The sequence below is a fragment of the Hemicordylus capensis genome, chromosome 3, assembly GCF_027244095.1.
Source record: "Hemicordylus capensis ecotype Gifberg chromosome 3, rHemCap1.1.pri, whole genome shotgun sequence".
Taxonomy (NCBI): Eukaryota; Metazoa; Chordata; class Lepidosauria; order Squamata; family Cordylidae; genus Hemicordylus; species Hemicordylus capensis.
Genome location: NC_069659.1, coordinates 283,987,356 through 284,003,843, shown reverse-complemented (window position 1 = coordinate 284,003,843; position 16,488 = coordinate 283,987,356). Strand labels below are relative to the sequence as shown.

The window sequence follows — 16,488 nt, the reverse complement described above, 5'->3', positions numbered from 1 at the left end:
TTCTGTAAGTACTATAGTATTGGAGCTGTGTCTCTGAATGTTGTTTCTTCAAGAAAATGACCATTAGATTTGAAAATGCTAGAATGAATATATGTAAAAAGGCGTGTATCTGTTTATCACCACCACCATCCCATCCCTGTCCCAAGGGGCTCACAGTCTAAAAATAAATACAAGGGAAATAGTAGGAACAGCCACTGAGAAGGATGCTATGCTGGGATGAATAGAGGCAATTGCTCCCACCACTTTAAAAAGTGACTCTTTGCTCAGGTAGCCAAGATCCACATGACATTCACATGTCCAACAGATGTAATATGATAGTGCATATGAATACCAACACCACATGTGCAGGGTCCATCTCATCCTACCCAGGGCTTTAATAATCAAGGACCTTAATCACACATGACCTTGGTCATGTTCAGTTCACCTATCCATGCCTTTCTTTTTACAGACTGTGAATTTGTAGTGATGTGCATGTTATGCGACTTGAGGAATTACGTACCTGTGTTGTGGCAGAGAACCATGTGGGGAAGATAGTGTGGAATGACAAATCACATTTGCATGTGTCTGTATTTACTCTACCAGGGGCAGACTGTTACATGGACGGCACTTTACATACAAAAGTATTACAGGGGATACTGCAATCACGTTTGTATCAACAGGAGTTGAAGGGGCCTTTGCTACAGAGGAGCATCCTTATGCAGCACATGGACCCTGGTTACAAGTAAGAGCCTCTCCCCCGCCCCCATTTGTTTCCTTGCTGTGGTTACTCCTTCCTCTTTAGGTCTTCCCAAAAGCATAATCTTTGCTTGGTTTTGCCATATTATTTTTAGACCAAGGAAGCCTTTGCATTCTTCTCCAGTTTCTTTGAAGAGTTTAGGGAAGGGGATTTTAAGCCAAAATGTAATGGCAGTTTCTAATACTCTTTTCTGTGTAAACAGCAATTTTCTCTCCCAGGATCCCAGAACATTTTACAAACTCTGCATCCTCTAATTCCTTCTCTTACCACTGCAATGCAGCTTCCTTTGTAGTCACAGTTGCTTTTGAACAGCATACTGCAGCTTGGGAAACAAAGTTACAGTACTTGAACCCATGGAAAACTCAAAAGGAAAATCACAAATGTAGAGGTAGGAACAATGCAAAATAATTTTAGCCAAAAACACTGTGGTGAAGAGGCCTGGTGTTTGAGGACAGAACTATAGGATCTCTCTTTCTTTCACAAGAAAAAGCAATAACAGAATCTTGATTTAGCAATCTGCTACAGCATCCCCTCATGCAACTGTTGATCAAAGTATTGCTAACCTGAATTGCCAACTTCATATTGAGTACTGAGTATCTTCTTGGGATTTCCAGTCCATGAATTCCTAGTCCCTCTACATACTAGGTATGTTGTTCGGCCATTTTCTAAAAGTCTGCCATCATGACTGTGTGCTGCTCCTACCAGTAGCTAATGATGTCAGGAAATAAAATTGAAATGCCTCAATCAGATGAAAGAAGAAGAAAATGAAAACTGAGAAATATAGAGTAGCTTTTCAAAAGGGAGTGATGGAGCCACCAAGCAATCTGTAGAGGAACTATTTGAAGTAGCTGGTACGTGATGGAAGCAATGGAACCTTATGTGGCTTATGTGTCTCATAAGGGCCCATGGTTAGGGGTGGATTCTTTCTTTACTAGAAACGCTCACAAAGACTGCAAAGTACTGTGTATATACTCTACATTGCCTAGTTCTAGTAGGTTAGCACAAGAAAGGACAAGAACCTTCACTGTGCAGCCATTTCTACCTCCACACATTTTCTAAGACTTGTTTTCCTTAGAGACCTTCCTTCCTTTGCTCCTGCAGGTGTCACAGTTGGGCTAGGTATAAGCCAGTGTTTATCACCTTGGATGAATGAAGTGGTTCATGCTTTCAGAACTCTTTATAGGAGTGGATCTTGTTGAAAGTCCTTGTCAGCTTGTTTTCTGAGAAACTTCAGTTTCTCAGCAAATGTTAATGACTTGGGGAAGACAGTCCAGATGATTGTCTCTATATGCACTGTACTTTAAGGGTTTGTGATTGCTGGCTCCAGACACAGCTGTTCAGAAGTGTGTGGAAATCGATTGTAGAGCACCAAGGTAGCTTCTAGAGTAATAATTAGGCTGCATCTTAGAAATTGCTGTTCTGAATTATTACCTGTAGACTAAAAAGTGAGTTGTTAGAGCAGAGGAGGTATTGTCTTCATTTACTAGGTGTGGGTGTTGCAATCCTGGAAGCAGTCTTACCCAGTTTCATGCACCTCTAGCCATCTTCCTTGCTACTATCTTCCCTATAATTTAAGCATAATTGACAGAGGCAGGCAGGTTTGCTTGAAAGGTTAGGGCCTACTAGAAAACAGTTTAGGAATTGGACTGGTAATTGTAGAATAAAAATAGAATGTTTGAGGCATATTTTTACATCTTGAAAGAAACAGTAGGTTGTCAAATGAATACAGATCATGTTTCAGGGGAGAAGAGAGAACGAAAGACCAAACTATAAAAGCAAATGCTGACAGCAGTACCTGTTCTCCCCAGCCAGACGAGGAAAGCCCCAGTCATACTTAATCTTTGTGTGATAAGCCTCAATTAAATAAGGGATAAGTATTAACCATTATATCTCTTCCTATTTTTCTCCCTCTCTCACAACACTAGAACCAGCCCCATGAAACTGAAGGTCAGGAAATTTATGATCCGACAAGAGGAAGTACTTTTTCACACAGCACACAATTAATATATGGAATTCTTTGCCATGGGATGTGGTGATGGCCATCAGCTTGGATGACTTTAAAAAGGGCTCAATTCATGGTGGACAGGTCTATCAATGGCTACTAGTCTGGTGGCTGTGGGCCATCTCCAGCCTCAGAGGCATGATGCCTCTCAATACCAGTTGCAGGGGAGCAACAGCAGGAGAGATGGCATGCACATACCTCTTGCCTACGGGCTCCCAGAGGCATCTGGTGGGCCACTGTGTGAAACAAGATGCTGATTTAGATGGGCCTTGTGCCTGATCCAGCAGGGCTGTTCTTATGTTCTTATTCCACTTGCAGCCTCTAAACTTCATCTAGATGCCTTCTAATAGGCAGTAAAAAATTAAGGCAAAGCACCTGTTTAGTAAATTAGTGCTTTGCCTTAGTCTTTCACTGCCTATTAGAAGCATAAAGTATTTGATTTCCGCTCTGGGCTCCTCGGAGGAAGAGCAGGATATAAATTAAATAAATAGATAGATAAATAAATAAATGCTGCCCACATTTTGGATCACTGTAACGGAAGAGGAAGATAGTAAGATGTGAGGTTTGTCCTACCTACTTCAAGGAATAGGAGAGAACAACCAGAAAATGTTAATAAGAGTTCACATACATGAAGATGGGAATACTGGTTCAGTTGTTCCCTTGATTAGCTGAGTGAGATTGTTGGCATACTGGTACCTTCATAAAATTATATGTATGTGCTTGCCACAAGCACTAGAATTGAGGCTAAGCTGAAATGTGTTCTGTTTGGTTGGCACACATATGAGAAATCCTCTATGAAATACTTACCAACTCGAGGAGACCTAAAATTCATCTGAATAAGAAGAAACACAAGGCATGATTGGACTAAGGAAGAGTTCAGTGGGGACTAATTTGGTTTCAGTATACCCTGAACATGCTAAAACAAAGGCGTAAAGCTATAGACTAAATATACATTATATCCTTATAGCAGGAGTAGGCATTGGTAGTTCTCCAGCTGTTGCTGAACTACAACTGCCATCATCCCCAATCAGAATAAATTTTGGATGGGGATGATGGGAGTTTTAAAGCCTTATAGGAAGGTCTTTGGCTCTAAGTCAGCAAGCTGTACTCTCCAAATCTTGACACATTGAGCAAACCAGCCCTTCACAGGCCTTCTTGGGAAGAAGGAACTAGTGTTTCCAGATCACTTCTTCATCTTTTCATTTTATTACCAACTTTCAGAACACAGGCTGCCAAAAACCCTTAGGGCCATGCCTGTGTTACAGGAACAAGGGTGTGTTTACCAAGAGCTGATTAGCTCCAGCTCAACTACTAATCTAGCCAAGGGGAACTTGAGTTTAAAATTGAGCAAGAAAAGCTAGCCCAACCCTTTCTTTAGTCCCTATATAAAAAGTTGAAGTTGAACTCAAGCTACCCTGTCTACAGTGGGAGCTCCAGTGAGCTAGTTCAAGCTATAGTCTTCATACAGTCTTCATACAGTCTTATAGTACATTCCTTGTGAAGACTTGCCCCTAAGCAGAAGGTTCGCCATCTACTTAATTGGAAAACAGAGTTTATTAATGAAGTGTGACTGAATCGTCTGTCTCTATATTTCTGAACTCCATAGAAAACTTAGAAGGCTGTCCTCCAAAGTGTCTTGGTCACATAGCAGACCATGTTTCAGCATTCCAGCTCTGTTCTCCATAACAAAGCATATATTTAGGGATGTGATGAGGAAGTTACTAGTTCATAAGATTTGGGTTTATTTAGAAAAACAATTGAAAGAGGAATAAATGCAGACAAGTTTGATGTAGAAGTCAAGTGGCCAAGCACTGTGGACTAGCTTGATGCTGTTGGCAGACCACCTGTGAATGAGTCCTTAATGACCTATTTATGTTGTGCATGTGATAGTTAACTCCCAAAGCGTTGCCTAATTTATGGAAGGAGAAAAAAGTGTGCTCCATGTGTTTATTTTTGAGAGTTATACTTCACCGTTGACCTGAGTGTCCTCATGATGACTTCCAAACAACTCAGCATTAAAAATATATCAACATTAAAAATAAAACCACAATAAAAGAGGCAGGGTTTTTTTTAAGGGTCTTTGGTGATATTAAACAGAAGCAAACCAGATGGATCTTGCCTGGCAAAGAGAAGAGTGATGGAGTAGGTCAGGCCTGCTCAACTTCGGCCCTCCTGCAGATGTTGGCCTACAATTCCCATAATCCCTGGCTATTGGCCTCTGTGGCTGAGAATTATGGGAGTTGTAGTCCAAAAACAGCTGGGGGGCCTAAGTTGAGCAGGCCTGAGCTAGGTGAACATGCTTGGGGAGAGAATTCCATAATTTGGGCTCCACCACAAGAGGGGCCTTGCTCTGGTAGCTGCCCACTTAACTTCTGAAGGAAGGGACACATGGAGAAGGGTTTCTGCATGATCTCAGTTTGTGGGCAAGATCACATGAGAGAAGGTTGTTCTTCAGATACTCTGGTTCTAGGTTATTCAGGTCTTAAAAAGTTAAACTCAAACTTTAAAAGTTGAGCTCAGAAACTAGCCACAAGGCAGTGAAGACTTTTTAACACTGGAATAATATGTTCATTGTGATCAGTACCAGTTGCGCCTGTCTGCCGTGTTCTGCACCTGTTTAAGTTTTTCAATGTGACCCCCAAACAATGCTTTACTGCAGGGTTAGGCAACCATGACTTTCCTAGCTGTTGCTGAACTACAACTTCCAGCATCCCCAGCCACAATAAATTTTGGCTGGGCATGATGAAACTTGCAGTTCAACAACAGCTGAAGAGCCAAGGTCACCTATCCCTGCTTTACAGTAGTCACTAGAATGTGTGCAGCTGTGGCCAGGTGATCTTTCTGCAAGAAGAGAGATGTCACACAAACCTTAATTAAGGAAAGATACTTCAAGCTTTAGATGTCACCTGCACATCCATCAGCAAAGTTGGATCTAAAAGTCTCTGAAACAATGAATCTGATCTTTAAGAGGACATGTAACCCTATTTACATATATCATACCATAATAACACCTAATAATAATAATAAATACTGTACCATAATGTAATAAACCATGAGGCAGCAATAATAATACTATTGTCATCTTGTCTGAATTGAGCTTTAGTCTCTTATCCTTCATCCATTATTAACTTGCATTATTATTGTCATCTTGTCTGAACTGAGCTTTATTCTCTTATCCTTATCCATTATTAACTTGCCATTCAGATATTCAAAAGATCCAAAAAGAGGAGAAAGATAGTAAGATATCAGCAAAGTACTGATGGCACCCAGCTTCAACATTCCACATAACACCTATCCTAATAGGTTTTGTGTAGATGCTAAATAGCATGGGAGACCAGATGAACCCTGTGGAATGCCATAGCACAAATGCCGTGAAGATGGACACTATTAGTCCCTCAGGACCACTCTGGAATTTGCTTGCCAGATAAAAGCAGAACCATTGAAATACAATGCCCCCAACATCAATTACAGATGGAGAATCCAGAAATATACTATGACTGATGGATACTATGGTTGAAGATTCTTGGTTCAGGAGAATCACTTCTTCCCTGTCTCTCTCTCCCCCCATGTAGATCATCCACTAGGGTAACCAAAGCTATTTTAGTCCCAAAACCCACCTGGAAATGAGTCTAGAAAGTAAATATCATCCAGGAATTCCTGGAGGTGGTGTACCACCAGCTTAATACCTTGTCCAAAAGAACAGTTGCCACCAGCCATAGTTGGTCAGATCATTAGGCTTCATGAAGTGTTATCAGCCACTCTGATGAGAAAAGGTCAAGCGTATAGCTGGATGGCCACACCTCTTGAAACACTTTGTCCACTTGTTTGGCCTGCAGTAATTTGGATTTATCCAAGCAGCTGTAACCAGACACGGCTTTAGAATTAACCTGCACTTGTCCTGTGTCTGATGTGGAATCCAGATCAGAGTAGAAGTGAATGACTTTATTGACAATGTGCTTGGCAAATATGTAACAGCAGGTTTCTGAGGACTGTATCTAACTATCTTGAAGGCCATGATGAAAAACTACCTTTTACTATTTGGAAAAACACAGCACTCCAGACATCATGGTGGCAGAGAAGTAAGTTGCCATCACTGGTACCAATTAGATCTTCAAATGGACTTAATCTGTTCTGCTGGAATTAGTTCCAAATTTATCTCCATCAGTATTCTACTCATCTTCTTAATTCCTTTATTGCCTCAGTCTCATGGTACTCATCACAGAGAGAGGATGTGTATTAGCAATTATGTCAAATGCCCAAGCTTTCTTTATATTCCGGATATCTACCTGGGTAGTTCCTTAGACACTGAAGGTAGATCAACCAAACTGGTCCTTCACCTCTGTGAAGGTTAGGAACCACCAATAGCTTAATCACACCAGACAATCAATAACAAGCTTAATCACACCAGGCAATAGTGGTATTGACCGCTCCTCCACATTCAGATATTGACAAGAAATCAAAACAAGCCCACATATGTCGGTCTCCAAATATTCTGGGATAACCCCATTAAGTTCCAAGGTATTCCAGTCAGAGAGGCCTCAGCATGGATACTGAAGCTCCCCTTAACAGAATAATTGGAGGTTCTCAACCATATACATCTCTATTGGCTCAGCTAAGGAGACAGTTATGCAATGAGATAAATGGGGCATGCCAGCAGAATACCTAATCTGTCCTGAGAGCCCAACGCCAGTTTGTGTTGTTTTTTTTAAATAGGCATTTTAAAAAATGAAATAGGCATTCTCTTGAGGTAGGAAGATAATAGACTGGCAGATTATGACACCACCTCCCCAGCCATCAAGTCTAGACGTGTGTTTCACTGAGAATGTGACTGGACACAATTGGGAGAGATTGATGCCTCCCCCATTATCCAGCCAGATGTGTGATACAATTCAGGTCAGTGCTCTCATCCAGGAACAGATTTTGTTTGGCAGTTGTTTTTAAGTTCACGAACCTGGCATTCAGCAACAAGAACCTCAGATCTGATGGTTTGCTCCATATCTGAGTGTTCTGGCAAATGGATAAGCTTTGTAGCCTTCCATTTTAGCTTCTCTGTGCAAAAACACCTTGAGGTTATTCACACAGTCAAAAACTGTGTTCCACCTGGGTTGGGGAGCTGTGAGTGCTCCTAAATTTTGGTTGTGTGGAAGCAAGGTAGGAGGAAAATCTGGGTAGCTTTTCCTCCTACCTTGCTCCCACACAATCACTTCTACCCAGGTTTTCCTCCTACCTTGCTTCCACACAACCAAAAATTGGGAGCACACACAGCTCCAAACCCAGACTGAACACAGTTTTTGATTGTGTGAATTATCTCCTTCTCTCAACAGTCACTTGAAAATCACATCCATCCAATAATATGGGACATACATTGATCAGAGGTGCTCTCAGCTCAGTTCACAACCATCCTCAGGTCTCCTTATCTCCATCTCCTTTGTTATACATGTTTCTTTCTCCACTTGCTTTGCTACATCCAGTCTCTTTATCTTGGGTTCCTAACAGTAATTTTGAACACACAGTTTCAGATTGTTCAAGAACCTGCTCCTCCTCACCAGTCTTAAACAGAATAAATAATGCAAATTCATCTTATACAATTTTCATAATGTATTCTCATAGCAAAGTTCACGGATTTTTGGCCACAGACAAGGATTTTATTTTTATTTATTTTTTTGCATTAAATTCTGGAGCCCCTGAAGTTGGTTGTTTTCATAAACTCTAAAAAAAAATAAAAAAATTATACCTGCTGATCAATTACACAAAGTTGAAACTTCAGAATTCCTTATGTCAGCCCAGCTTAATTTCTTAACGCTTTCCACTGTCTCCAGTATTGTTCAATAAGAAAATCACTTTGAGCCACAAAGGTGCAAACGTAAGCAAGAAGTCTCATTTGTTAGCACTAAGCTTCTGTTTGTGTGTTAGTTACCGTGGCAGTGTCTGTGGTGTATAACACTCATACTAATGCTGTACATGATCAAAGGCTTCCAGCAACGGTTTCACCTCCTCTGGAATAATGACTGCCAAAAGCATCAGCAACTCTTTCTGAAGATAATGCTATGGCAAACCTCTTTATGGGAGCAAAGAAAATGCTTCAGGTGAGCATAAAAACAACCATCTTGGGTCAGACAAATAGCCGGACCAGTACAATGGCCTCTCTTTCACAGTGACCACTTCTGGATGCCAGAGACAGCTCTGTCCTTAGGGCATGGCAAGCGGGGTGACTGCCCTGGGCCCTGCTCTTTTAACCCCCCATTAGAATTAACTGGAAGGGGGCCCCACACTGGCTGATTTGCCCTGGGCCCTGCACCCCACCAGGGCTCTCTAAGGACAGCCCTGGCCAAAGAAAGTTTAAAAAAAAAAATAGCATTGGACCTATTAAATGGAATAGCATATTCCATTCCTTGCTGCTCACTCCCAGCTTCTGTTAGGAATATTCCAGTGATCGAGAAGTTAAATGAGACTTTGCATGTAGGTTTCCCCTTCTCTAAGTAATCCAACAGTCACTTCACATGTTATGTGACAATATGCACACAGTTGCTTAACACTTGTAAATACAGCAGTGAACTACACCTGTCTTTGCTCCTTGATATATTTATCTGTATAATACAGGCATTTGCATGCCAAATTTGAATTTTCATATATACTTCTCATAAAGTGATGTATGAAGAGGCCCTTCATGTACTCACTTTGAATAACCTGTCTACTCCTTTTCGTAACAGTTTTCTTATTGTTCCATTACTGTGCTGCTGCTGACAAAGGTTCCACAACTAAGGGACAAACGACATGTGACAACAGCAGGCCACTTTTTAAAAAACTGTTTTTAAAACTGTTACGAAAAGGAGTAGACAGGTTATTCAAAGTGAGTACATGAAGGGCCTCTTCATACATCACTTTGTGAGAAGTATATATAAAAATTAAAATCCCCTGCTAACTGAGCAAAGAGGCACCTTTTACCGTGGAGATTCTCTTTATTTAGCCAGGGAGAGAGTAACTGGCCCTATCCAGCCCCAGCACAGCATCCCTCCAGTGGCTGTTGCTGGTGTGTTTCTTTTTAGAATGTGAGCCCTTTGGGGACAGGGGGCCATCTTAGTTATTTATTTATTATTTCTTTGTGTAAACTGCCCTGAGCCATTTTTGGAAGGGCGGTATAGAAATTGAAATAATAATTAATAATAATAATAATAATAATAATAATGTCGTGTTTAATAACAGTTGCAGGCTCCATAAATCTGGTTGGGACCATAGTTCAAGGAGAAAGGGTTAATGTTCCCTCCCCAGTGCTGCATTTACCTGATAAAAATTCCCACCCCTCCCCTCCTCCAGCTGCCACAGGGAAAGACATACAAGTACTGTATGATACCTGTATGTTTTGCACCACACTGCAAATAGCTGGTTTGAGGAGGTAGGTTTCAACAAGGGCATGATGTGGGGCAAAGGTGTGTGTGCTTTAAAAATTAAAAATCTGCCCTCCCAGCACTATGCTCCCAATTGGATTGTCCCCCCACTCCTAATTGCTCTTACACTGTTAAAACAGTGTTGTGCCTAGTTGCTTCCTGTTCTGAGCAATATGAAAAATCTTCTGGGTTTTTTTTAAAGCTGGGGACTGTGTCTTCTAATTCTATTATCTGTCAGAACAATTCCTGCTTTTTGAGTTTTAGCTATACAGCCTGTTACCAGTCTTTTTTCCTGAGCTGAAGAATCCTTTAAAATAGCTTTCTTCATAGGGATAGCTGCCATGCCCTTGTTTTGTTACTTTTTTTCACAGTTGTAATGTTTACACGCACACTCCTGGTTTATTCAGGAGCATTAATTTTGTGTGTGTGTGTGTGTGTGTGAATTTATTTAGTATTTATTTAGCTTTTCCAGATAAAATGTAGCAACAAATAAAAATCTGTGTCATGGGGGATAGCTCTTTTTGTGGCTATTGGCCATAATAGTTAAAGCAGAACCTTCATTTTGAAAGGCAGTGTGCCCCTGGGCCAGTTCAGACAATACCACCCACACAATTAGAAAGGGGAGGACATGCCAAGTGTGTGCCTGTCGGGATGTCTTCTGTGCAAAACATTCTGACACCTTCCCAGCACATCCTTTTATTGCATGGGGGTGGGCTTTTCGTCCGAATGGCTGCTCTTGGTACATTCCCTTTCTAATCATGTGAGCCAGTAAGGTATCTTTTGCCTGAACCCGCCCAGTGCATATGAGTTGGGAGGGAGGGATGTTGCCTTCATGCTCTGCTTGTAGGCTTTCTAAAAGAACCTGAGAGGCCATGTGAGAAACAGAATGCTGAACTCGATGGACCTTTGATCTTGTCCATAAGAGATATCTTTGTATTGATTTTGGCTATGGCATATTCACATAGCATTTTGAGGAAGTCAGCCACAATGATACAGATATCTGTAAGTGGTAACAGCTAATTCTGTATTGGTTGTTTATATGTAGTTGCATATTTGAATGCTGGCCACAAGAAGAGAAACTTCTTATAGTAATGCAGGAAATTCAGACATGCACCACGGCTTCCCAATTCTCATAACAGCAGCTGTTCAAATTGCATGGAAATTGCTTTCCAAACACCCCTGGGGTTTGGTTAGTAGAGGCACTCTTACCCCCAGACTTTGGGGACCCGTTCCATGGCCTCCAACGTCCAGGGGGGCCTCCTGCTGCTGCCCCACCCCGCCACTGCCCCACCCTGCCACTGTCCTGCGGCACTGAACAAGAATTTAAGCCTCCATGTGTGCGGGCAGTGAAGGGGGTGAGCCAAGCAGGCCTCCTCCATCCCCATGGTGGTGGCATTGGCGGGCAGATGAGGAGTGACTGCTGGGCCTGACCGTTCTGCCCAGCAGCCATTGAGAACATCACGGCCTTGCGACACTCTATTATAAATGTGCAGGTGCGCTGTAGCTTCCTCGCCATTCAATTTACAGCAACCACATAGATAGATTCTCTCCAGGATGATCTGTCTTTAACTTGGCCTCTAAGGTCTCTCTGTGGTGCATTCATTGCTATCGTAATCAAGTCCAACCACCTTGCTGCTGGTCGTCCTCTTCTTCTCTTTTCTTCAACTTTACCTAGGATTGTGGACTTCTCAGGGGAGTTGGGTCTTTGCATAATGTGTCCGAAGAATGATAGTTTGAGCCTGGTCATTTGTGCCTCGAGTGAAAATTCTGGATTGATTTGTTCTATGATCCATTTATTTTTTTCTTGGCTGTCCATGGTATCCTCAAAAGTCTTTTCCAGCACCAACATTCAGAAACATCAATGCTTCTTCTATCTTGCTTCTTCAAAGTCCAGCTTTCGCATCCATAAGTGTCACAGGAAAAACCATTGTCCGAATGATTCTAGTCTTTGTAGGTATAGACACATCACGACCCCGAAATATCCTTTCCAAGACCCTTATTGCAACTCTACCAAGTGCTAGTTTGCAGCATATTTCTTGACTGCCTGATCCTTTACTGTTGATGATCGATCCTAAAAGGCAGAAGCTATCCACCATTTCAAAGTCTTCATTGTTAATTTTGAGGCTGGTTGCTGTACCCATTGACATTAGTTTAGTTTTCTTTACATTTAGTTGTAGACCCATTTTTATTACTGTGCTTCTTGACTTTCATTACTAGAGCTTGCAGATCATCCACATTCTCAGCTATCAGAGTGGTTTCATCAGCGTAGTGCAGGTTATTGATGTTTCTTCCTCCCTAAAATTTGTCTTCCATAATTATGGTTTCTCTATCCATGTATCTCACAGGAAAGTTGGACTTTCTGGCGTATGATTTTCAGGATCATCTCATGAGTGAGTGAGAGAGAATGTGTGTGTTAAGCAAGAAAATAATGATGAGTGATAACAGTTTTTTACTTAATTTCCCAAGGCTGTGTGGCATGCTGCTAATACCAATACATGCTAGAGGTTTGTGGAGGGAGCACATTGGGCTGTGTGTATCATTTCCTCATAAATCTCCCTTGTGTGATTAACCTTACGGGGAAGCGTGGTGGTGATGACAAACACATTCCACTTCTACCATTACCAGCACACACCACATAGTCCTTGCTTGAAAAAACAGAATTAACTTAACTTGTTTTACAATTGCCCTCTTCCAGTAAGGATCTCTGGAGATTAATGTTCAGCAATTTATGGTTTTCCTGGGATCGGTGAATGCATACACACAGTACTCTGTGCACAGCACAAACATACCCCACGTTTGATCAAGCAAAAGAGACACTGCAGAATTATATTGGTCACTCCTCACCAGGGACTAGCACAGAACTGACTCTACATCTTATCTCCTCTCCAGTCTAAACCTGAACAGTTTTATCTGCACTAGCCCATTTCTTAGCAAGAGTAGGAGTAGAAGCTGAAGTTTGTCCCTATTTGTCCCAGTAAGTATAGGTTGCTGTTAGCACAGGTAGGTCCACTAGAAGTGACTGACATCAGCCTGCTAGTTCACACCGCATGCCACTGCACTTCATGGAAAGCAGATCCACTTGTAAGGAAAGGCATAATCAACTTGTGGAATTCTCTGCCACAGGATGTGGTGACAGCCAACAACCTGGATGGCTTTAAGAGGGGTTTGGATAACTTCAGGGAGGAGAGGTCTATCGTCGGCTACCAGTTGGAGGGCTATAGGCCACCTGCAGCCTCAAAGGCAGGATGCCTCTGAGTACCAGTTGTAGGGGAGTAACAGCAGGAGAGAGGGCATGCCCTCAACTCCTGCCTGTGGCTTCCAGCGGTATCTGGTGGGCCACTGTGTGAAACAGGATGCTGGACTAGATGGGCCTTGGGCCTGATCCAGCAGGGCTGTTCTTAATGGCTGTACTCTGCCATGTAGTGGAGCTTTCCCCCACCAGTAGATGTGCACAAAAGGAGGCTGTAGCATGCATTCTGTGTTGTGAAGCAAAACATTTCTGCCCTCCTTTTCCTGGGTAGATAGCTAGAAGGAGGGAGACAATGTGTTTTTGTTTTTGTTTTTTTGCAATGTCTGTCTAGACCTCACTAAGAATATTGCAGGGGAAGTGAGTACCTCTTTAATGAGGCACTTGTTTTCCTGGGGTGGGGTGGGGAGGAGGCGGGAAGCTGGAAAAGGAATCTGAGAGCAGCTCCCAGAGTGAAACGAAGTCTGCCCCAACTATTCCCAGAACACATTCTGGAAAAAACAGCTGATACAGATGAACCCTGAGTATTCACAGCTTAGCGTATTTCATTGCCAGAAAATAGCTTGCTGCCCAGCCAAGTGTGTCTATCTGATGTTGGCCTTTTATACTAATAAACAGAACGTCATCCTAGGGAATTTCTCCTTGTTTCTTGGTACTGACAACCAGACCTATGGAGTGAGCTTATCTCCTTCTAAACCTTCAGTGTCCTTGCACCAAGCTGTAGTAACTCTGTCCGAGAGATGAAACAAGGGTTGTGAGTTAGGCATTCCAGTCATACCATCACTTCCTTTTAAATGTGTTTGGAAAAGAAGCTTAAACTTTCACATTATTTGTCCTTGTTGAACATGGAAAGCATTCACTGTAAACAAGGGAGAGCTGCATAAGGAAAAACTATCTCAGTCAATGGAAGAGAGATTCATTTTCCTAACCACTACTCCTACTGTGTGGGGAAATTTTTCCTCAAAACATGAATAATTTTTTTTAAAAAATCTTTTTGAGCCTCTCTCATATTTCCTAATGTACTACATGTCTTTATTTTAAAATTAATTGCCTCTACAGCAATAATTTGCCCTCTTTGTCCCCTTTCCCAGGTAAATATGTATTGCAGATGGAAAATAAATAATTGGTGAGAGAAGGCTATTGATGGCTAGTGATGAAAGTGGGCATTATAGCTGATTAATAGGTGAAGCCTGTCATTGGGGCAGTCTGAATGGGGAGAGTGGCTATTTAAACTTTAGACCTCCTTTGTGCATCAGCTGAGAAGTATGGGGAGGTGTAAAGTTTAAATAGCCACTCTTCCCACTTCTCAGCTGACATGCTTAAAGAGCAGTACAAGAGGTGGGAGTGGATGGAGCAGCACCCTGTGGCTCTGTGCTACTTATTTAAATCTCCCCACACGCCAACTGAGAAGCAGGGAGAGTGCCCATTTAAACTGTATACAAGTTTATTTGGGGGGCGGAGGAAACTGTGGATAACCAAAACCATCACCCTCCCCCATGCATAACTAAATACAGGGTGGTGGGCTGTGAATGGGCAAAACTGCTATTCAGGGGCCACCTGTATAAGTCATAGAATTTTGTATTAATGTGCTTGCAAAAGGGAAGTAAAAGAACAGTTTGGAATGTGTAGGATTTCAACTTCAAACATTATTCATTTTATTGAATAAGGACCATGTACAGTACATTTGAAACAGTAAATTTGAATCTGAGAAAGATTTTCTTTGGCTCTTGGGCATGTCATTTTGGAATTTTTTGATCTGATTTTTGAGTTTTTAAAACCTGTTTGGAACAAAAACAGTTAAAATATTATTATATTCAGAATTTCATCTTTGAAAAATACCTCCACAAAACGTGTAAACCTTTTGGCAAGCATATTCTGGTATAAAAAGTAGTGCAGTCAGCTCATTTCAGTGCCAGGTTTGTGTATGCAAAATTTGGTATCTGTAGCTTATTGGGAAGTATGCGAGAGAACTTGCGTTTTGGGCGGTATAGAAATGTGTTAAATAAGTAAGTAAGTGTGACTTATTTTACACAAACATACATTTTCCAAAATACATAATAGATAGAGCTACTACTGAACATGCCCAGTTGCAATATAGCCCTTCTGATTTGCAAAGTGTTTTGCAGTCTTTATTACATTTGCCTCACAACTATCTTTTCAGCTGGATCATTTTGCTTTCGGCTGATATTTCATTTTCAGATGGCAGGAATGGTCCTGAGCTCTCTGAAGTACACAATGAATTCCAGTAAAAAGTCAAATCATTTTTTAAAAATTTATACATTTATATCCTGTTCTTCCTCCAATGAATCATAAACATATATGGTGATGTTTATCTTTACAATAACCCTTTGAGGTAGGTTAGGCTGAGTCATAAGTGCTTGCCCAGAGTTGCCCAGTAGGTTTCATGGATGAATGGAAATTTGAACTTGGGTCTCCCCAGTTCTAGTCCAGCACTCTCACCACTACACCATGCTAGTTCATAGAGTATATCTATGAAATCATAAAACTCAAAATCTGACTTTGTGTGCTCCCCTTCAGTGTCCCAGGCATTGCTCCTGCAGTTGATTTAACATTAGGCACCAAGTAACACGGAATATGAACGCTATTAGGGCACACTGACTTTGTAGAAATGTCTGAATACACATTGATGAGAAGAAAGATCTTCTCATCAATGTGTATGCAGCATTATGGTCACATGGTGCAAAAAATAGCCAGTACTGAATCCAGTAAAACAATAACTTTCAAATTACAGTATCTACAAGAGTTTTAATTTAACTTGCAGAGTGAGGAGAGGGATGAGTTTCATGCAAAAGGAAGTTCTACCTCCTGAATTCTTTAGAATTACTTGGGAGTGTTATCATACAAGCAATGGAGATCTGTTAGATATTATATACTTGGACTCCCAAAAGCCATTTGATAGAATCCTTCAATCATGGCTCCTGAATAAAACTCAGCAGTCACAGAATGACAGGATGGGGAACTGGTTAAAGAATAGGAAGCAGAGAGTAGGATTATACAAACTGTTTGCACAGTGAAAGGAGGTAAATAGTGGGTTCCTCTCAAGGGTATATATTTGGACCAGTGCTGTTTAACTTTTTCACAAATTACCTGGAATCAG

The 16,488-nt window shown here is 41.5% G+C and overlaps 1 protein-coding gene across 3 annotated transcripts in view; it reads left to right on the top strand.

Moving 5' to 3' along the window:
• Nucleotides 1-16,488, top strand: part of SUFU (SUFU negative regulator of hedgehog signaling) — a 97,854-nt gene that overhangs the window by 67,756 nt on the left and 13,610 nt on the right. For all 3 annotated transcript variants that reach the window (XM_053312337.1, XM_053312336.1, XM_053312338.1), the window contains exon 10: nt 583-721. In XM_053312337.1, coding sequence (XP_053168312.1) covers nt 583-721 — 139 coding nt within the window. The remainder of the gene's footprint in view (nt 1-582; nt 722-16,488) is intronic.